Source organism: Schistocerca gregaria, chromosome 7 (assembly GCF_023897955.1).
Source record: "Schistocerca gregaria isolate iqSchGreg1 chromosome 7, iqSchGreg1.2, whole genome shotgun sequence".
NCBI classification, from domain to species: domain Eukaryota; kingdom Metazoa; phylum Arthropoda; class Insecta; order Orthoptera; family Acrididae; genus Schistocerca; species Schistocerca gregaria.
This window is the reverse complement of record NC_064926.1, coordinates 218,109,615-218,133,296: the sequence shown is the minus strand read 5'-3', so window position 1 is coordinate 218,133,296 and position 23,682 is coordinate 218,109,615. Positions and strand designations below refer to the sequence as shown.

Below are 23,682 nucleotides of genomic sequence, written 5' to 3'. Positions count from 1 at the left end.
CCCTGTTGTGTAGAAGCCATTAGTGTAATTAGTTTATCTAAAAATTGTGATAATTGCAAGATATCAGTAATATAAAACTTTGTTATTGTTCCTATGTAAACATATACCCAACTACTAACTTACATATAAAGCAGATCAAACTATTTACAGGTAATTATAGCATTTATACAGCTAATGTTGGAAAAATGGTAGTAATACTTGTTCTCATTTAGTTTCAGAGTAATTGGCATTTGTACTCAAAACATTGTTACTGAAATAGGATTCCATATTTTGGCAAACTAGACAGCATAATTAAATAGCAATTACTGCTGTATCTAAAAGTTCACATTTAGAAGAACCTTTCACCACTATTAAGTTAATCTGGAATGTAAATCTTCAACTGTAATTTGTAAAACAACAACAAACAATGATGTGTGACTGTATTGCTAATTATTATAATGTTGTAAAAGAGAGGCTGCTGGAAGCCATCCGAGTCATTTTGTGTCTAAAAATGTGCCGCAGAAAAGTTAGCACAAATACAACTCATACAATGTGTAGAGTTTCATCTAAATGCCATGTTCCAGAGTTTACACAGTAAATGTTTTTCAATGATTGACAGTGAAATCTTAACTGGTTTCCTGAACTGTATTAATCTGAAGTAATGCTTACTGTGACAACAGGATATATCTAAACTGTTGTCATTTGCAAATGATACTTACAGTGCACATTGTTTTTGTTACAATATGATTACCTTCTTGGAAGGCCAGTGTAACTAGTAACTGTGTTACTGATTTACTTGCCACACGAAAACTTGGGTCACTTCAGTGTTAGGTTGCTAGACTCGAACAACAATATATGACATCTATGAAGTGTAGTATGTGGCTAGCTGTTTACTGGTGCATAAATTATAGTGAATGAGACTTTATCTGGCCATCAACCGTACATTATTCAACAACAATGTACAATTAAAGTATTTGGACTGAAAACCTTATCTGGACAGCATCATTTAAAATAGCCTACTGTAGACAATCACTTTTCAGCCAGATGCAATGGAGGTGCAGCTACCAAGGGCATATTTACACACGTAAATATGGCAACACTTCGCGGGGCCTGGCCCTCCTCCCAGGAGGTGACTGGGAAGGGAAAGGGTGAGGAAGCAAAAATAGGAGCAGAGAGAGAACCATTCCTGTCTGAAGAGATGGCCACAGAAGAGCAACCAGAAGTACAGTGCTTAGCACTCTTCATGAGCAGAGCACCCACCCTGGTACCACCCACTATAATCAGGGGCTCACCCCATCACCACATGGGTACCACCCAGCTGCAGCAAGAGCCACCAGGCACAGCGATCAATGGTGAGTTTCTGATGCCCCAAAACAATGAGCAACCACTCGTAAGCAAAAACGAGACAGTGACAGCTCAGGTAGCAGAAGTGTGATCCCTGTGCTGTCTGGGGGTTCAGCCAAACGGGTACATAAAAGCCCCACTACAAGGACTGGCTACAAATGATGGTGACATACCAAGATGGTGGGGGGTGGGCAAGCTATCGTGGGGAAGGAAGAGGAGAGAAGAACCCACACTGGAGATGCCAGGGAGAGAGGAGCCTGTACAGGAGATTCTAGAGGGGGAGGAACCCGCACCGGAGATGCTAGGGAGAGAGGAACCCGCACCGGAGATGCTAGGGAGAGAGGAACCCGCACCGGAGATGCTAGGGAGAGAGGAACCCGCACCGGAGATGCTAGGGAGAGAGGAACCCGCACCGGAGATGCTAGGGAGAGAGGAACCCGCACCGGAGATGTTAGGGAGAGAGGAACCCACACCGGAGATGCTAGGAAGAGAGAAGCCTGCACCAGAGACGCTAGGGAGAGAGCTCTTCCCCAACTGGCTCACATAATGGAAACAATTTAGAAAGGGAGGCCAAACCCCAAGGGGGATCAGTAAAGGCAAAAAAAAGGGAGAGTGGAAATACGAGACTGAACAGGAATAGCAGAACCGAGGAACTACCCAGGTTGTCATAAAGGGAAACACTGTGGCAGGTGAGGGAGGAGTTAGGATGGGAAGGATTGGATATGGGAAAGGGAATGCAGCCCGGGAGAGAGGAAAGGCTGCAATAGCTCAGAGCCCCGTGCAAACCACACACATAGCCACAAAAGAGCTGTGGGCTCCCTGGGGGGGGGGGGGGGGGGGGGGGGGGTTAGACATTATGAATGAAGCCACTGATAAAACACTTTTGAAATTAGCAGAGGCAAAAGTAATACTGACCTCATGATAGGGAACATTCACACGTTATCTGTAATACATTAATGGGAATTTAGTGAAGAAGAAAGCTGTTCAAATCGTAAAATTGTTTGCTCCATTATAAGAAAATACTTAGCTAACCTCATGACACCTTCATTTCAAACATATTCATCACCAAAGAACAGAAATTGGGTGAATTTTATGGGTACATATTTGACAAGCATGCTTGCTAGAATTTACACATGAGCAGCATAATGAATAAAGGAAAATAGATGACAAGATGAGCCAACTAGTTGAAAGAGAAACAGAAGTGGAAAAATTGTAGCAGCATACAAAATAATTTCATGAACAGCCTGCAGTATGGCTTTTAAAACATTCTACTTGCAGAACAAATCATTTCCATGGTGGACAGGTGGTTAACGAAAAGGAGAAAAAATACAATGAGGTGACTTTATCAATGGTCAAAAAATGATGATGAGCTTAGGGCACACACAAAAAGACAATGGTTTGCTGAAAAGGAGTAAATCAAGCCTATACTAAATTGGAAATTATAGTCATGGAAGGAATGTTGTGACCTAATGCCCAAAAATAACTCTTGGAACACAGTCTGTGGTCTATTACCTGGAAAATTGTATGTAGAATTATGATGATGATCACTTTCAAGAAATTAGGGAATCTCTATAACTTAGAAGACAAAATCAATGATTATTTTGCAACAAGAAATGAAGAAAGAGCTGATAATGAACACCATAAACAATTACAATGACACACACAGAAAGCTATAGAAACACCTGATGACAGAAAACTTACAGAGCAAGAAATTTTTGAAATAATGAAAGGAATGAATCCAAATTAAAGCCCTTGTCACAATGGGATCAACAGCAAAATGGTCTTCTTCTTCCAAAGTATAAACAACACTTGCTTAAAACATTGTTGTTTTCCAAAGAAATGGAAGAAAATCAAAACAGCACCAGCAGTAAATCCTGGAAAGGAGAGCAATACAGATATTACAAAATACCACCCAGTCAGAATTCCCTTTACAGAAAAAAAGGTATTGGTAAAACGGCTAGTAAACAAAATCATGCATGTTATTTCTTCAAAGGCCTCGTCAAACAACAGCCAATATGGGTTTACTCCATGGAAAAGCACTGAAGGCACTTTAGAAACTGTAAGGAAATTTGCTGAACTTGGTCAGGTGTACAGTAAATACATGTTAATGGTAAGCATGAATGTACAAGGAGACCACAACACCCCTTGGTGATCTAGTACTACCAATGCCCTACATGAACTTTAATGTCCTAAAAACTTTTACAATTTAGTTAAAAGTTATTTTGATGAAGGAGTAGCATTTTTATCTGTCAACAACATCAAGATCATCACTCAACTCAAAATACACAATTAAAAATAAACGATCACATTTGCTGATGATTTGATTATTGACAAACGGAAGCTGCATCTCTTCAGATTAAAGTGGTTTCTAATATTGAAATGTGAAAAATTGAAGAAGAGGCTGAAAATGACAAAATATATTTCAATGAGTAGAAATCAAAAATCCTACTCAAAACAAGAAAAAGGGGCAAAACAACTGTCAAGATCATCTTGAACCATAAAGAGTGGAAGCAAGCTGACCAATTACAACACTTTGGAATAATTACTGATAATAATTTCAGAGTCAATGACTATCTACAACACATTACAGACAGATGTACAAAATTAACACACACCCTTATCAAAATCAGCCAGGCTTAACTAGGGACTTGGTTCTGAGATTCTTTGAATCACCCACAATGGAGTAATACTACCTACGTCACATACATCTCCAGTATGGATTTACACTCTAACAAGGCAGTTCAATAGTAACAGGTACAAATGAGTGAGTGAGTGAATGAGAGAGAGAGAGAGAGAGAGAGAGAGAGAGAGAGAGAGAGAGAGAGAGAGAGAGAGGGGGGGGGGGGGGGGGGTAAGGGGGCAGTGACCAGTGATGTTAAATGAATGGTGTTAAAGTATTTTTCTTATAAGATAATATTACTGTATGCATAATTAGCTAATTTTTTTCAAAAATTGTTTCCATTTTCAATTAAGAATTAATGGCTATCTCTGACATTTTGTAAATGATCTATGGAGAAATAAACAACTAACTAATTAACTGCTCAAAGGTACAGCATGACATCAGTAAACTTTTGTGAAAATCTGTGCTGGGCTCCTATTTCTACCTCAAATGATTAACATCTAATTAGAAAAAAAAACAACACTAAAATGTGCATTACTATAGGCTGCATAGACATGGTATGCAGCAATAAACACCAGAGGGCACAACCAAGCAGGCAATCTCCGTGCCACGTACCACTCAGTTCCAATCTGCCACCACACAGATGGTGCTCAACATGCAGCTAGTTTATGCCTCCACCATGAGACCTTCAAAGTGTTCACTTCCACCTATAGTGATGGCAGTCACACAGAGGGCACTGACACAAGGAACTACTTTCTGCTTTCACCAAGAATAGACATATGTACACACAGCCACCCTTAGCCAGTTGCAGTTCATCAATCCGCACAGATGCAAATCCTGTCACAGTTCATTGTGTGCAGGAGTTGTAGACAGTTTCAATATGCACAGATTGCCAGCAACACTCGCCTACACTGATCATCAGGCTGAACTTCTATAGAGTAGATCAGCAATACTCAAAGAGTGCTCCACAAAGCCTTGGGACTCTCTGAGGACTCTGGGAGGGCTCCGCCAAAATAATATCAACCTAAAGAACGAAGTACATCAAGTCTTTCACACACTGAGAATGTTTTTTATAAAAGTTATCTTCTCTCTAAGTGGGCAATAGCCAAAAATGGTGAAACAAACATGATGGTAACTCTACAATAAAGCTATGATCAAAAACTACAAACAAAAGAATTTAGTTGTAAACGTAGGCTTCTGCGGCCGCTGTCACAGTCAATAAAATGCTTCTGGGTTTGAAGTCACATTGTCATCTGTAAAATTCCGACGTTTCGGTGACTGTTGCAAGGCGCCTGCCTCAGGGTGTATTGCTAACTGCTGGATGAGCACTAGTTTGGATACTTATATACTGTGAAGGAGTGCTGTCACTGGATGTGAGGGTGAGGAGGAAGGGTATTAGGAGGTCATTTTATTGGTCTTTGCACTGCGTGTTGTCATTGGTGGAAACAGGCGTTTTCCATTGGAGTTTCCTTTACTGCTTGCATTGGTGGAAATCGGCAAATAGGAGACTTAGCGGCGACTGCAACATAGTGTTGTTTACTAACCACCTAGTATCGACTAGTCAGTCCTCAACCGCTATGGCCTACCGCGTGCCTGTTGCTCAGCGAGAGCTGTCCTTCCACAAAGCTGTCACAGCTGGCCGCCAAGATGCTGGACGTCGGTACCCGTCTTCTCTATTCATATTGTCGGGTCGCTTAGCTATTTCTATAGCCTCTCTTAATCTTCCTCCTCAAACTAAATGGCTGTTTCACCACTATGCGGGCCTCTCGAAATTCGATCTTCATCCTGCACTGTTCCTGATGTTACGACACCACTGATTTGTTGTATTGTTTGAGGCAGATATATCTCTTGTGTTCAGTTAACCTTGTGCTTATTGGATTCCCAGTCTCACCTATGTAACACCAGTCCACATTCACACCTAATTTCATAAACTCCGGCAGCACGAAACTGGTCGATTGTATCTTTCGTCGAGCCCAGAATGTCTTTTATTTTGTTTTGCTACGAAAAATCGGCTTAATGCCTGCCCGATAGAGAATTTTGCCTAGATGTTCAGTAACCCGTTGTACATATGGTAGCACAACAGTATTCTGTGCTTTGTTCTGCATTTCCCTGTCGCCCTTCTCCTTCTGCACCATGGTTTTGTGTACCATCATCATGTTGTAGCCATTAGCTCCAAGAATGGACCTGAAGTTCTGTAGTTCAGCTTGCAGGTTGTGTTCATCACTGATCCTGTAGGCTCTATTACTTAAAGTTTGCAGGGCCGAATTCTTTAGCATAGGAAGGTGGTGGGAGGGTGCATCCAGGTACCTGGCCATGTTGGTGTGCTTCTTATAAACTCTGTGTCCAAGCTTCCCTCTGGCTTATGGTAAAGTTCCATGTTGAGAAAAGGCAATACTCCATTCTTTTCTAGCTCCATGGTAAAGTGAATTTTGCTCTGCTGCTGGTTGAGATGTTCGTGAAAGTTCTGAAGCTCTTCTTCTCTGTATGGCCCGATAACAAAGGTGTCATAAACATATTGTAGCCAGCATTCTGGGCATAATGGTGTGGACTGGAGTGCTGTTTCTTCAAACACTTGCATAAAAATGTCTGCTGCGGCCGGCAAAAGAGGGGAACCCATGGCTACTTCGTCCGTCTGCTCATAAAAACCCTTTCCACCTGAAATAGGTGGTCGTCAAACAGTGGCACACTAGCTCGCAGATATCAGGTGCCATGCGTTCCTCTAAGATGTTCATGGTGTCCGTCACGGGCACATTCGTGAAGAAAGACTTCACATCAAAACTGACATCAGATCAGTATCTGATACACGCTTTTCTTTCAAAAGTGCTATAAAATGGGTGGAGTTCTTAATGTATGAATCTGTATGGCTCACTAAACATCTAAGCTTCGGAGCCAATTCTTTCCCTAATTTGTAGTTTGGTGAGTTAATACTACTCATTATCGGCCGTAAAGGAAAGGCTTCTTTGTGGATCTTTGGTACACCATATATTCTTAGTGTCCGTGGCATCTGTGGAATAAGTCTTCAGGTCGCACCAAATTTATCTTGGTTTGCTTCAACAGCGCTTGCATTGATTTCATTTCCTTGGCCATCAGATCTCCCTTAAGTTTATGGTAAATGGGTTCATCAAAAGATCCTCCATCTGGTTGTTATAATCTACTGTGTCCAACACTACGGTGGCATTTTCCTTGTCTGCCTGTATTAGCACTATCTGAAAGTTGTTCTTCAGCTCTTTGGTGGCATGATATTCCTCCTTACTGATGTTTTGCTTTGGAGGCTTTGCGTAAGACAAGACTCGTACTGTTTCTTGTCAGATCTTCTCTGCTTCTGGTTGTGGTAGATGATGAACTGAGGTCTCCACTGATTCAATAATGTCTTCTTTCGGTACTAGTTCTGGTTTGATTGCATAGTTCATCCCTTTGTCCAAAATTTTTGTGGCTGCATTGCTCAAGGTATGGCTGGAGAAGTTCACCACTGTTCGCCGCATGTCCAGAATTGGTCCTTCATCTGTTGTTTTCCATTGCAATTTGTCAACTTCATCACCTAGAGACTAGTGGTACTTTCACTTGACCTTGTGGCTTGTTGGAAGGTTAACCTGTTGCCCTTCAGCCAGTCATCCTCATCAAGTTTCCCACTCAAAAAGAGGTGCAGTTCATACAGTTTTATGTTGTTCGCGTCAAGACTACCATGAATGTGGCGGATCCTTCCCCACAACAAAGATTTGCTATCCTGTACACAGATATTCGTGACCTTGTACAATTTTATGTGGGACTTCTGCACTCCTCCATAGTGTATAAGTATCCAAACTAGTGCTCATTCAGCAGTTGGCGATACACCCTGAGGAAGGCGCCTTGCAACAGTCGCCGAAACGTCGGAATTTTACAGATGAGAATGCGGCCTCAAACCCAGAAGAATTTTATTGACTGAAAAGAATTTAGGTTGTACAAGCAGGCATGTGGTAACTATCACTGCAAACACATGCAGCAACCGTGCTGATAAGCGCTCTCTCTCTCTCTCTCTCTCTCTCTCTCTCTCTGTCGCAGGTTATACCAGTAGGTACGTGGTGACTCAACATTATACATGCATGGGGCAACTATGCTGTCATGCTCTCTCTTCTTGCTGTCTCACCTACACATGCTGCCATGATGTCTTTACAGTGTCTCCATCCCTCTCTCATGCACAAACACTTGGAACTGCCTCGAAGTATTCATGGCTTCACTACTGTGCTTCCCCAACTGCGGCTACATAAACCCACGCAGTGCAACACGGAGTACAATTCCCACCCAAGTTTGTGATTGCAATGTGCAATCCAATCTGGCATGGCGGACCTGCACACCACTCTCAGACTACACTAGATTCAATTCATGTTTGTTATTGATTATACATATGAAATTCACCATCTTCTGGCAGCACTATTTTACGTTTGCTGTATTGTAAATTAAACTGTCCATTTTAAAAGATAGAATGGAGCATTGGCTTAAAGGTGTTGCAAAAAAGTCTTGTATCAAGACCTCAAAGGTGATTCACATAAAAGATGCAGCATCAACCTAAAAGATTTCCAATGAAGACTGAAATTTGAAAAGGTGATGTAATGACTTCTAGTTCCTAGGCCGTAAGCAGTAAGGTTTCCAACTAGTCTCTAAAGCTGAAGTCTCACACCAATCTCAGATATGTTGATGCTAATGGCTCACCTCTCTGCATGTTACGTACCAAGCTATTTTCTGATAGGCCATGGTACCTGCTCAGATGCCTCGGCATTTAGAAACTGTGCACCCCAATTGCAAAGACAAGAATGAAGGATTTTTATATGTAAGAAAGAACTATTTTTAAGAAGTCAAAAAACTAAAGTACACGGCTCAAACTATGAATGAAAAAGGAAAGGAGGCATTGTATTTGGTCAGCTATCGCATTGCACAAGTGGGCAAAATGCACACTAATGCTGAGAATTTAATAAAACCATGTATGGCAGACATAAAACAGGGCAGGCTTGATGAAAAATCTGCAAAGCGTCTTTCTACAGTGCAGCCTTCAAACGACACCACTTTGTATCGAATTAATAATTTCGCAGGCTACACCAAACAAGAACTAGTTGGATGTCTTCAACACAAACAAATTATCTTGTTCTGGACTAGCCATTTTGTTGATAATTTTATGATGTCCGTATAAACATTCACTCAAACAAGACTTGCTTGTGTGCCCATCACTGCCAACTAACACTACTGGAAAAGAAATTTTTAACACAACTAACAATTTCTTTTTTATAAACCATCTCGATTGGTTTGACTGTTCGATTTTCATACTGATGGGACCAAGGCAATAACTGGTAAAAAAGTAAAGCACCGAACTGTAGTTGCAGCCACTGTATCCTACATAGACAAGCATTCGCAATAAAGATGATGCCACCATATCTAAAATTGTATGTAAGATGTGATGAAGTAAAAACAATCAATTATGTTAAATTGTACTCTCTTCAGTGTCAATTGTTTTCTATACTGTATGACGATCATGGCAGCAGACAAAAAACACTACTACTCCACACCAAGGTTAAATGGTTATCTCGGGCTAAGACCTTAACAAGATTATTCAAACTATGAGCTGAATTACAAGCTTTTATGTCTGATATTTCCTTTAAAATAAAAGACAATTTGAGAGGCGTTACCTGGTTGCTCAGACTAGCCTTTCTGGCACATATATTTTGAAAAATTAATGAATTAAATTTATCTTTAAAAGGAAAGCAGAACAGTTTTCAATACTAATTACAGAACAACCGCCTTCAAAGCAGAAATTAGATTTCTGGATTACTTATATTGGCAAAAGAGAACTAGAAATCTTTTTAATGCTGAATGTGTTCTACGGCGAGAGCAGAATTACCAAATGAAATATTTGAAGAATTGATCATTCTCCACCATATGCCTGCACCTTTTGCAGCATGTTTCCACGAAAAGCAGATTACAAAATTGAAAATGAATTCGTGGGTTCAGAATTCCTGCGAACCAAATTTTCAGAAGCCAGAAAATATGTCAAACAAAACTATGATTCCTTTTTAGAATCAACATTAGTCAAGCATGGCATCACTACTCAAAACTATGTCACTTGATTTTTGGTGTAGCATTTGCGATGAACAACCAAATCTTGCCACATAGGTTCTGTCTGTTCTTCTCCTGTTCCCAACAACATAACTGTGTGAAACAAAACAATCAGCATATGCAGCTACAATGACAAAATACCCCAACAGACTGGATGCTGAATATGACATGGGGCTTCATCCACATCCATACTCCGCAAGCCACCTGATGGTGTGTGGCGGAGGGTACCTTGAGTACCTCTATCGGCTCTCCCTTCTATTCCAGTCTCGTATTGCTCATGGAAGGAAGGATTGTCGGTATGCCTCCATGTGGGCTCTAATCTCTCTGATTTTATCCTCATGGTCTCTTCGCGAGATATACATAGGAGGAAGCAATATACTGCTTGACTCTTCGGTGAAGGTATGTTCTCGAAACTTCAACAAAAGCCCGTACCGAGCTACTGTGCGTCTCTCCTGTAGAGTCTATTAACTCCGTAACGCTTTCGCGATTACTAAATGATCCAGTAACGAAGTGCGCTGCTCTCCATTGGATCTTCTCTATCTCTCCTATCAACCCTATCTGGTACGGATCCCACATTGCTGAGCAGTATTCAAGCAGCGGGCAAACAAGCGTACTGTAACCTACTTCCTTTGTTTTCGGATTGTATTTCCTTAGGATTCTTCCAATGAATCTCAGTCTGGTATCTGTTTTACCTACGATCAACTTTATATGATCATTCCATTTTAAATCACTCCTAATGCGTACTCCCAGATAATTTATGGCATTAACTGCTTCCAGTTGCTGGCCTGCTATATTGTAGCCAAATGATAAGGGATCTATCATTTATGTATTCGCAGCACATTACACTAGTCTACATTGAGATTCAATTGCACCATGCGTCAATTCGCCGCAGATCCTCCTGCATTTCAGTACAATTTTCCATTGTTACAACCTCTCGATATACCACAGCAGCATCCGCAAAAAAGCCTCAGTGAACTTCCGATGTCATCCACAAGGTCATTTATGTATATTGTGAATAGCAACGGTCCTACGACACTCCCCTGCGGCACACCTGAAACCACTCTTACTTCGGAAGACTTCTCTCCATTGAGAATGACATGCTGTTCTGTTATCTAGGAACTCTTCAATCCAATTACACAATTGGTCTGATAGTCCAAATGCTCTTTCTTTGTTCATTAAACAAACTGTGGGGGAACTGTATTGAACACCTTGCGGAAGTCAAGAAACACGGCATCTACCTGGGAACCTGTGTCTATGGCCCTCCGAGTTTCATGGATGAATAGCGCGAGCTGGGTTTCACACGACCGTCTTTTTCAAAAACCATGCTGATTCCTGCAGAGTAGATTTCTAGTCTCCAGAAAAGTCATTATACTCTAACATAATATGTGTTCCAAACTTCTACAACTGATAGACGATAGAGATATAGGTCTATAGTTCTGCACATCTGTTCGACATCCCTTCTTGAATACGGGGATCACCTGCGCCCTTTTCCAATCCTTTGGAATGCTACGCTCTTCTAGAGACTTACAGTACACCGCTGCAAGAAGGGGGGCAAGTTCCTTCGTGTACTCTGTGTAAAATCGAACTGGTATCCCGTAAGGTCCAGCGGCCTTTCCTCTTTTTAGTGATTTCAATTGTTTCTCTATATCTCTGTCATCTATTTCGATATCCACCATTTTGTCATCTGTGCGACAATCTAGAGAAGGAACTACAGTGCAGTCTTCCTCTGTGAAACAGCTTTGAAAAAAGACATTTAGTATTTCGGCCTTTAGTCTGTCATCCTCTGTTTCAGTAGCATTTTGGTCACAGAGAGTCTGGACATTTCGTTTTGATCCACGTACCGCTTTGACATAAGACCAAAATTTCTTAGGATTTTCTGCCAAGTCAGTACATAGAACTTTACTTTCGAATTCATTGAACGTCTCTCACATAGCCCTCCTCACACTACATTTTGCTTCGCGTAATTTTTGCTTGTCTGCAAGGTTTTGGCTATGTTTATGTTTGCTGTGAAGTTCCCTTTGCTTCCACAGCAGTTTTCTAACTCGGTTGTTGTACCACGGTGGCTCTTTTCCATCTCTTACGATCTTGCTTGGCACATACTCATCTGACGTATATTGTACGATTGTTTTGAACTTTGTCCACTGATCCTCAAACTATCTGTACTTGAGACAAAACTTTTGTGTTGAGCCGTCAGGTACTCTGAAATCTGCTTTTGGTCACTTTTGCTAAACAGAAAAATCTTCCTACCTTTTTTAATATTTCTATTTACGGCTGAAATCATCGATGCAGTAACTGCTATATGATCGCTGATTCCCTGTTCTGCATTAACTGTTTCAAATAGTTCAGGTTTGTTTGTCACCAGAAGGTCTAATATGTTATCGCCACGAGTTGGTTCTCTGTTTAACTGCTCAAGGAAGTTTTTAAAAAAAGCACTTAAAAAAATTTCACTGGATTCTTTGTCTCTGCCGCCAGTTTGAGTCTCCCAGTCTATATCTGGCAAATTAAAATCTCCACCCAGAATTATAACATGGTGGGGAAATCTACTCGAAATATTTTCCAAGCTATCCTTCAGGTGCTCAGCCACAACAGCTGCTGAGCCAGGGGGCCTATAGAGACATGCAATTACCATGTCTGAGCCTGCTTTAACATGACCTTCATCCAAATTATTTCACATTTCGGATCTCCGTCAATTTCCTTCGATACTATTGCATTTCTTATTGGTATAAACACGGCTCCTACTTCACTGTCCAGCCTGTCTCTGCAGTATACATTCCAATCTGAGTTTAGAATTTCATTACTGTGTACGTCTGGTTTCAGCCAACTTTCTGTCCCTAGTACTATGTGGGCATTGTGACCGTTTATTAATGAGAGCAGTTCTGGGATCTTTCTATAGACGCCCCTGCAATTTACTATTGTTGTTGTTGTTGTGGTCTTCAGTCCTGAGACTGGTTTGATGCAGCTCTCCATGCTACTCTATCCTGTGCAAGCTTCTTCATCTCCCAGTACCTACTGCAACCTACATCCTTCTCAATCTGCTTAGTGTACTCATCTCTCGGTCTCCCTCTACGATTTTTACCCTCCAAACTGCCCTCCAATGCTAAATTTGTGATCCCTTGATGCCTCAAAACATGTCCTACCAACCGATCCCTTCTTCTAGTCAAGTTGTGCCACAAACTTCTCTTCTCCCCAATCCTATTCAATACCTCCTCATTAGTTACGTGATCTATCCACCTTATCTTCAGTATTCTTCTGTAGCACCACATTTCGAAAGCTTCTATTCTCTTCTTGTCCAAACTAGTTATCGTCCATGTTTCACTTCCATACATGGCTACACTCCAAACAAATATTTTCAGAAATAACTTCCTGACACTTAAATCTATATTCGATGTTAACAAATTTCTCTTCTTCAGAAACGCTTTCCTTGCCATTGCCAGTCTACATTTTATATCCTCTCTACTTCGACCATCATCAGTTATTTTGCTCCCCAAATAGCAAAACTCCTTTACTACTTTAAGTGTCTCATTTCCTAATCTAATTCCCTCAGCATCACCCGATTTAATTGGACTACATTCCATTATCCTCGTTTTGCTTTTGTTAATGTTCATCTTATATCCTCCTTTCAAGACACTGTCCATTCCGTTCAACTGCTCTTCCAAGTCCTTTGCCGTCTGTGACAGAATTAGAATGTCATCGGCGAACCTCAAAGTTTTTACTTCGTCTCCATGAATTTTAATACCTACTCCAAATTTTTCTTTTGTTTCCTTTACTGCTTGCTCAATATACAGATTGAATAACATCGGGGAGAGGCTACAACCCTGTCTCACTCCTTTCCCAACCACTGCTTCCCTTTCATGCCCCTCGACTCTTATGACTGCCATCTGGTTTCTGTACAAATTGTAAATAGCCTTTCGCTCCCTGTATTTTACCCCTGCCACCTTTAGAATTTGAAAAAGAGTATTCCAGTCAACATTGTCAAAAGCTTTCTCTAAGTCTACGAATGCTAGAAACGTAGGTTTGCCTTTTCTTAATCTTTCTTCTAAGATAAGTCGTAAGGTCAGTATTGCCTCACGTGTTCCAACATTTCGACGGAATCCAAACTGATCCTCCCCGAGGTCCGCATCTATCAGTTTTTCCATTCGTCTGTAAAGAATTCGCGTTAGTATTTTGCAGCTGTGACTTATTAAACTGATAGTTCGGTAATTTTCACATCTGTCAGCACCTGCTTTCTTTGGGATTGGAATTATTATATTCTTCTTGAAGTCTGAGAGTATTTGGCCTGTCTCATACATCTTGCTCACCAGCTGGTAGAGTTTTGTCATGACTGGCTCTCCCAAGGCCGTCAGTAGTTCTAATGGAATGTTGTCTTAGCACAATAATATTGTTATTCCCTGTTGCATTTTGCCTACTCCTACCTTGCCGTGGCTCAGGAGGCATCTTGTAGGGCCCAGGGAGGGAATTCTCTAACCTAACTCCATTCTATCAAGCTTGGCATTAAACATTTGGTCAAAAATAAAAAATAAAACAACTTCATACTCCCCATTAAATGGAAATAATTTTATCAATTAGCAGTGGAACTAATATAAGGGTATTTTATGTATTGTGTGTTGTTTTGCACATTGCTGTAGAATTCAATAGTGTACAATGCATCTATTTTTGTACAATTTTCATTAAACTATTATAATTAAAGAATGAACATCAATGCACATTTTAGGCCTCTGTAAAATATTTAGTATCGCAAAATGGTTCTGTCACCAAAAAAGTTTGAGAACCTCTAGATTGGATAGTTCCCCTTCACTGTGATAAAAATTAGATTAGTGTTACAGCTCTAACTACAGAGTCATGCATCACTCAAAGCTGACTATTTCATTGTTTGCTGTGTTAATAAATGTTTTTATTTTTTTTTTTATTTTTGTAAATTGAAGGGGGATCATTGCTGTCAGCTGTCCTTACTTGTTTTATTTTGTGTTGCACACATTACTTGTGTTTCAGTTATAATGCCCTGTGAACACATCAGTTATTAGTGTAAAAGACAGTTACCTTGTACAGCAACTACCTATCTGTAGCAGGGGGTTCACTTCCTGCGACCTTGGATGTTGGGTGCTATACTTGTTTTGGCAAATACAACACTGCATATAGCTACTTGATGTATAAGCACACAATTCATTACATTTCTTCCTTTGCTGCTTACTGGTCCCTTTCCTCTCTGATGTATAAACGAAGCAGTCCTTCAATTCACTCGTTACAGCAAATAGTGTAAAAAGTATAAAGTAAATGGTTTAGAAACTATGAAGTTAATCTGATCTAATCCACATACAGAACATACAAAACACATAAGTGCCCCATGTGTACAACACAATCTCATACTATGTTACTGATTACAACCATAAGAAATCAAACCTACCTGTCTACTGTGTAGCCTGGAAGACATAAGGCTAACAGTGACCTCAAACTAATCTAGACAAAGTAAAAAAAATTACCTGTACTGCCAAACAGTATAATTTGCAGGATTCAAGTCCAGTGCATCTTTCGTAAGCTGCAGGGCTCGCTCTGATTTCTCTCCCGATTTCAGGATTGCTCTAAAGTAGTTATAAACATCAACAACTGCAAAAGAAATGAATTTCAATGAACATGTGTACAATGAAGGATGTTGTACTACTGTTTGTAAAAATTACAACATAAAGATTAGTGTGACAAACACAGATGATTACAATTAAAAAACTGTGTGTTCTCCAGCTTTGGGTATTCAATAGACTGCGAAGCTCCAAATGTTGTAATTAGTATCTGAACAGCCTGAGAGTCCAAAAAGCAGCAATAGGGGCTACTAAGGAACAGTGACAAACAAGATGCTGACCAACCAAATCCCAGAAAGGGTCAATCATATAGTGATTGATGTTCTGGCAGCCACCAGCATGCAGGAATCAAGAAAGTGAAAGAGAGACCATCCAAACTATGTGGCAAATCATAATTTCTGGCAGATAAAGATCATACCACCACAGAAAAATCTCACCTTATAATCTACAGAAGCTTAATACTGGTTAACCTCGAAGCAGTACTAAAGATCTCTTCAGATGTTCAAAGGCAGAATATAAGCAATGGGCCAACTTTACCACAGTAAAGTGCGGGAATTCAGTCACAGGCTTACTGTGTTTTGTGAAAGCATGCCTCTCAGTGATGTATTAAAGCAAAGATACCTCCTGCTCCATGGCTGACTATGGAATGATGCTAGATACTTAATAAATGAAGCTCTGCACATAAAAGATTCAAGCAAAATCCAATACCTAAATTTTGGTATGCATACAGAAACCTGTAGAGCAAAATGAAGTCATTTCTGCACAATGCCAATCACTGGAATGTCCACTCTGTTGTATGCAGAGTGTCAAATCCAGCAGCACTGCAGAAACAGCAGTGCAGACTCAGCATAGAAAAATCAAAATTTGATGCTGTTTTTTCAAGCCCCTACATACAAATAAAACAACTTTTCTCAACAGCAATATGTTCCTGTGTTGTGATAAATTGTTAGCCACAGGATAGCATCTTCCCCGCAGAATGCATTTTTCTTAAAACATTTAGATGAACACAAGGTGACAACACTGGAGAAGGAATACTGACAAAAGAAACTCCAAGCAAAGAGAATTGTGAAGGAAGAAAAGAAGAAGAGTAGGGAAATATTCGCCCAGAAACTAGAGCAGGATAGCAAAGGGAATCAAAAACTGCTATATGGGTTATTGAAAAGTAAAAGATCTGATTGTGAAGACATAAAAGCGAGTTAAACAGAAGATGGGGAAATTATCAGGGACGTGGAAGGTATCAGAGAAGAGATGAAGAATTATTATGAAATCTTAGTGAATGGGGAAGGTGCACAAGAAAGTGACACCTAAGTCATTGAATTAGAGGAAAGGCAGGATCCAATCTCTTGGTTAGAAACAGAGAATTCCCTGAAACAGATGAAAATTGGAAAGGTGGCTGGAGAAGATGAGCTGACAGCAGATATGATTAAAGCCACAGGAATCCATGGAATACAATGGTTACACCAGGTGCTGGGGGTGATATGGAAATAAAACAAAGTGAATGGAAAAAAGTAATTATAATACCATTGTTCATGAAAGGTAGTAGAAAGAATGCACCAACTACTGAGGAATCGCACTGTTATCACACTGCCTTAAGATAATGGAAAAAGGTCATAGAAAAAAGATTGCATAAAATTCAATAACACCAGCATGGGTTCAGAAGTAACAGGGGAACAATAGATCTCCCTCCGACAGTTAATGGATAAATATTGAGAAAAATAAAATGACTTGACAGCAGTATTTGTGGATTTGGAAAAAGCATATGACAGTGTACCAAGGGATAAAATATGGGAATGCTTGAGAAAACATAATGTTCATGATTCATTAATTAAAAAAGTCCAGGTGCTGTACAACGGTTGTGAGAGCAGTTTACAAGTAGGAGGTGGAAGATCAAAATAGTTTAAGACAAAGAGAGGTGTTGAGCAAGGCAGTTTCCTCTCCCCTTTACTCTTTATTACACTTGTGGACACAATCGTGAAAGAAATCAAGCAAGAAGAAAATGAAGATCTCAACGCTTTAGTTTTTGCTGATGAAATCGCCATTTGGGAAGAGACGGCAATGGAGTTTCAGACGAGACTAGATTACTGGAACAAAAATTTAAAAAAATCAAGTTAACTGTGAGTAGGAACAAGACAGTGGCAATGAAGACTAGCAGGACACCCACACCTTGTCACATCATACTGGAGGGGGAGATGGTTGAATGTGTGAAAAGTTTCAATTATCTGGGTAGCATCACATCACAAGATGGAAGTTCCAAACTAGAAGTCTTAAACAGAATAACAAAAGGCTCTAGCTTCTTCCACCAAGTACATAATCTAATCTGGGACAAGGAAGTCCCTCAAAGAGCCAAACAGACCATGTATAAAACTTTTCTCCAGCCAATCATGATGTATAGTCTAGAGGCCTGTGTCATAAATAAGAGAGAAGAGAGTCAAATACAAGCATGTGAAATGAAGTTCCTTAGGTCAGCTCTACAAAAAACTAGAAGAGACAGAGTCAGGAATGATTATGTAAGAAGAGACCTGCAGTTGACATTGACTACAGAAGAGAGGATGAGTGCTTTGAGATTGAAGAGGTTCGGTCGTGTGAAGCAAATGCACCCGACTCAAACTCCATGCCAGTATTTTGAGATGTAGGTACCAGGAAGAAGAGCAACTGGGCGGCCTAGAAAGAGATGGACAGACCAGGTTAAGGAAGATCTCAAGAGGAGAGAAGTAACATGGGATGTAGTGGAGAGGAAAAAGTTATACTAGGACAAAAACCAATGGAGGCATATTGTTCACAAGGTTCCTAACCGGCTTGCTGGAAGCAAGTCCTGATGATGATGATGTTGATATGGGTACATCATGTAACTAATGAGGAGGTACTGAATACAATTGGGGAGAAGAGGAATTTGTGGCAAAACTTGACCAAAAGAAAGGATTGGTTGGAAGAAGCTTGCACAGGACAGAGTAGCATGGAGAGCTGCATAAAAACCAGTCTCTGAACTAAAGACCACAACAACAACAGTAAATAAAGCAATGTTCTGAGGTAGCAGGTACAGATGGAATCCCACAGCCATGATTAAGAACACTGACAATATTAAATTCCAGTTCTCACTGATGCCTTCAATCTTCGTCTTTTAGTTTCCCTCAATGACCAACAGCCAATGGTTCCCAAGCGAGTATGGCCTGATGAGCATATTATCTGCAGTACCATCATATCACTGTTTATGAGCAACTGAGGGACTACTTTAGAATTAATAAGATCCTTGACAATATCAGTCAAGCCTCCAAAAACACCATAGCACATCAATTTTATTAAAGTGACTGACAACACCATGCATACCATGGATAGGCATGAAGTGACAATTTTGACACTGCTTCATTTCTGCAAGCTTTTGAGGATGTTGATTTTACAGAAATGAAACTGCTGCTTTTCTCAAACAACACAGTTCTACAGCTAGTTGAAAAACAAATATTAAAGAATTGTCTGCCGGCCAGAGCAGTAATAATGGAAACACACACACACACACACACACACACACACACACACACACACACACACACACACACACACACAATGAGTCCTCAAAGGTACAGCCTTGGTCCATTACTCTTCTCACTGCATATCCACATCATGTCATCTCATATGCACTACATCCTGGCAATCACTGATCATATAATGACAACAACCAGTTATTTCTACACACCAGCCCTAGGAACATTGCTGCTGCTATATCAGCAAACAACTTAAGTATCATGATCAACAGAAAATCTTAAACTGAATGCTAAAAGTCACTTATCACCTTCATGTTACATCAAAAGTTGATTAACGGAATGTTTGGTGAAATAGCTCCTCTAATAATCCTTAATGATACCCAATTATACTATCAAACACAGTAAAATATTTCTTAGATAAGCATCTAAATGGAGAACAACAAACTTATTCAGTTTGCAGAAAATCTCTTGCCTTCCTTAGGTGTAATCAAAAAAATTAGAGAATATTTCCACCTCAACTTACACAAAAATTATGCCAGTCTCCAGTCTTGTGAAATATTTACTATACAGCAGAAATAGTGATAATGCCAGATAACTTGAACATTTGCTTAGGACATGAGTGGAATATTTGGTTGTTTGATCATGTCAGTCCTTCCTATGTACAGCACTGTGCATATGGCCAGACTGGTGTCGTGGCTTTCATATACTATGTTTTATGCGCCAGCTTCCTAGTCAGTGGTGTCCTCAATACCTCTCCTCACATGCCAAATATCTATCACGCCATAACGGCACCACCAGTTTCCAAAATCTTCACTGTACCCAGGCATAATACTAATTCTTTCTTTATCTTCTTCTCTCCTTAATTTGTGCAATTAATTGTCATCACCATTATAAACTGCTCATTTACTCTACTTACTGTTATGTCGACTAAGGAGGTCTGGTTGGATATATAAAGAGGTATGAAGGTTCTAATCCTGACAGGTAAAACAAGTACATAAATAAAAATAAAATAAACAGATTATGTATCAACTCGTTTCATGACCTGTGAGGTCTCATGGTAGCTGAGGAAAAACAGTGATCAAAGGTAAAATAATCAAATTTGAGACTAGGAAAAGAAGAGAGTTGGAACACATTACCCTAAACATAAAGTCCTAAGTTCTCACTTTTATTATTCTGACAGAAACTTAAAATCCTGAGTATACTCAGGTAACTTGAGAACAGCCCTTTGAAAAAATAAAACCTTATTCACATGTCTCTGAGCACTGACAGTCATGTTTCAGTTGAGGTGGCTATCACTAGATATTGCCTTCACCACCTGCAGCTTTGTATACTCAACAACAAAACATGCTATTTCAACCTCTTTCCTGTATTGTTGTTCAGGCAACTCTTCTGAAAATTTATAGCCATAGTAATCTTGAATTTGACATAGAAATTAGTCCCTGAAAGCGAAGAATAATGGGATGTAATTTTACTGTAGACTGAAAGTTGTGATAGTTCAGATGACTGACTAGTGATCATTAGTGCAGGATAAACATATCTGCTGTGATCCAGTTAGCTCAGCCACAATTTCTGTTCACAGGGAACCATTGCGAAATATATCACTCAATCTCACATCTACACAGAAACTAAAGAAATAACTAGCCTAACAAAAAGTCTGTGCCTACTCGCCTTCACAGATTTTGTCTAAACTTACAGTATATGCCAAGCTTGGCGAAAATCTAAGTGGAAGAGCCAGATGGCAGGGAGTTTAGGGGAGAGGAAAAAATAACTTTTCTTGGTATGGATCTGACAATGCATGAGCCATTTATGTCAGCTTGGTCTCCAGATAATGATGGACACAGTGGAAAGATTACAGAAGGTTGGCCAATGGTCAAATGGATGGTGAAAAGAGATATTCATGTGAGTTCCTTTGTTAAATTTGCAACCAAAATGATAATTATGCACTTCACAGGACAAGTTCTAATATGAGGCATTGAATTAACAGTTCTGTCACTGAATTTACATTTAAAACTGATAACACTGCATGTGTGTCAAGGTGTGATAGTCTTCAGTTTATATTCTTGATATTGACCACTGACAAAGGTTTTATTACTTGACTTGTGCATCAATGATATATCATAAGATAGTGCATTTTCATGTTGGAAACAAATAACTTCTACATAAAGCAGGTCAAAATGAAATTGTTTTGTACTTTTCCCATCACATCATTTCAAGAAATAATTTTAATATTAAAATAACAGACAGGAATACAAAAATTATTAATGCAGGGTAATCGCCTGGGTATACCATTTGATGTTGGACGATTTCCCTTTGCCTTTAAGGCAGAAGGGTGGAGTTATGGCATTGTAAGCTGCCTGAGTACCAATCTTTGCACTACTGTCCTGGATTAAACTCCAAACCTCTCTGCAGTGTCTCATTACGTAGGGTATTTGCCAGCACTAGGTTTCATCGTAACCATTCTCTCATCATCAACACAGGCATGACACCACACTACAAAGGACCTCTACTATCAGCTACACTAACCAGATACAGTTAAATACACATCTCACACACTTCTTGTATGAAAGGGGAAAAAAAACGTTGAAATTATGCATCTAAATCTGCCCTTTAGGATCTCCTGGGTGACAATGACATACGACTTTACTTTCTATCTACTTATCAGGCAAAAGATATTTCAGACTCCAGTTGAGTGTAATTTAATAAGATTATTATACTACATTACCACAGATAGATTTTTATCTTGACTTGGGCCCTGTTACACCAGATGACTCTTTCTATACCCAATAACATTTCCATACTTTACTTCATTGAAATAGTTTGCGGTCACCCAAAGAGTTCTTGATGTAGTATAAACACATTAAAATGTATGCAAATTTCCCATTCCATCACGTGGTATAACACACCTTACAGTGTGATCCATATCGTCGTTTCCCACAAAAATACCCTTTTACAAACACCACAACTAACAACTTTCCAGAAGTCAAAATTAAACATTAGGCACCGTCACCCAAAGCAAACGTCTGCTACAAACGCCCACTTCTCACAGAGCACATAAATATACTACCAATAACACTATAACGTCGCTCGTCACGTCTTCGTTGCATCACAGGTCTCGACCAACGCCTGTCGTCGTGTTTTTCAGGGTGCTGTTAACCACTAATCATTCAGATGAGCATCATAAAACAATTTCGAAGCACTCTCCGTACACGTAACTTAAAAGAACTACAAATATGGTGCATCTGAACGCGGTTTCTTAATTATCTGGAATATTTTCCAGACATCTTCAACTGCACCTCATTCAGGTTTATTTCGTGCGGCTGAATGCCATGAATCTGATCGTTACCAGTTCTAATAAAACTACCACTTATTTGCACATGGCTGGGCAAATTTTATACAGAATGTAAGATATCAACAAACTATCGTGCATTCAATAAGTCACTAACCGAAAACAGCAAACATTCTAGGCCGTGCTACGTATGTATCCTTCCCAAAATTACTATAGACCAATGATTCACTCCACGCGGAGCTTGACAAATATTTTCCACTCGTATTGTGACACACATCCCTTGGCTACCTAAAGTATGGAAGAATAATAGTTACAATCTTATCTACTACACAATGTTTACTTTGGCTGAAAGCAAAATATCACGCACATTTTTCAGTATATGATATAGCTACAACGGGATGTGGTCCATCATCTTGCGGAACTGGTGTAACATCCTTCCAACTGACTCTGTCTTTATAAAACACCCAAATAGCATCATCATACAGCTCTTCTGAACTGCTATCCGCCATAATACCACAATATAACAACAATACCAAAGATACTATAGACGAAAGACAGCACAGATTTTGCTACAAAGCTGTGATTTGGGTTTCCAACAGGTGTCCAAATACACTAATGTGACATGTAACTAAAGTGACGCACCTCATCCGCAACTCGAGTGGCGATACTGAAGTTGCATTTAGAAATATCCAGATTCCTGCGAGCTCCCTCGGGTGATACCACTTTTAGCCATGCCACTAAAAGTTAAAACTGGTTAACGTTGTGACGCCAATTTCGGTGTCCTACCACCAATTAATGTCGTTCAACTGCCCCCTCGAGGGACAATTTCAAAGTACCATACCTGTATTCTGGTTTTCGTGTTAAGGCCTCTCCGCATGCAATGGTCTGCTGGCGCAAATGTCTGCACATATCACAACTATGAAGACAACTAGCTGCATATGGACAGGACATTTGCTCCAATCTGTTGCCGACACCCATATCTACACAGAAAAGTAGTAGCGTGTGAACAGGGGATCGCTGCAAACCCAGGGCATGAAAGGTGTTCGACTTAGTTTTTTGTAATTGCAGTCTAGTGTTTCACGTCTGTGTTTCACAATGAATTTCAGACGGCAAGTAGGCCTACATATCAGTGCTCTAGAGAGTTCATTGCTGAATTTATTGAAATGTACTGGAGTCACATACGTTTGTGGTAAATAAAGGGCAATGAATAAAGCAACAGAGATAAGCTTCTCATTGTTAACAGAGAAAATACGAGCATTTAACCCTACGACTAATAGGGAATCGATAAAGAAAACTTTTAATAAAATAAAAGTATCGTTGGACCTG

General features: G+C 39.9%; 1 protein-coding gene across 2 annotated transcripts in view; it reads right to left on the bottom strand.

Moving 5' to 3' along the window:
* LOC126281502 (protein farnesyltransferase/geranylgeranyltransferase type-1 subunit alpha) overlaps positions 1 to 22,897 on the bottom strand; it is a 72,120-nt gene extending 49,223 nt beyond the window's left edge. Inside the window, exons 1-2 of one of the 2 annotated variants that reach the window (XM_049980514.1) lie at positions 22,724 to 22,897; positions 15,502 to 15,625 (exon numbers count right to left, since the gene is read on the bottom strand). In XM_049980514.1, coding sequence (XP_049836471.1) covers positions 15,502 to 15,625; positions 22,724 to 22,865 — 266 coding nt within the window. In that variant the 5' untranslated portion in view covers positions 22,866 to 22,897. Of the gene's footprint in view, positions 1 to 15,501; positions 15,626 to 22,513; positions 22,640 to 22,723 lie in introns of those variants that run through there. The other variant, XM_049980515.1, reaches the window with a different exon arrangement.
* Between the last annotated feature and the right edge of the window lie 785 nt (positions 22,898 to 23,682).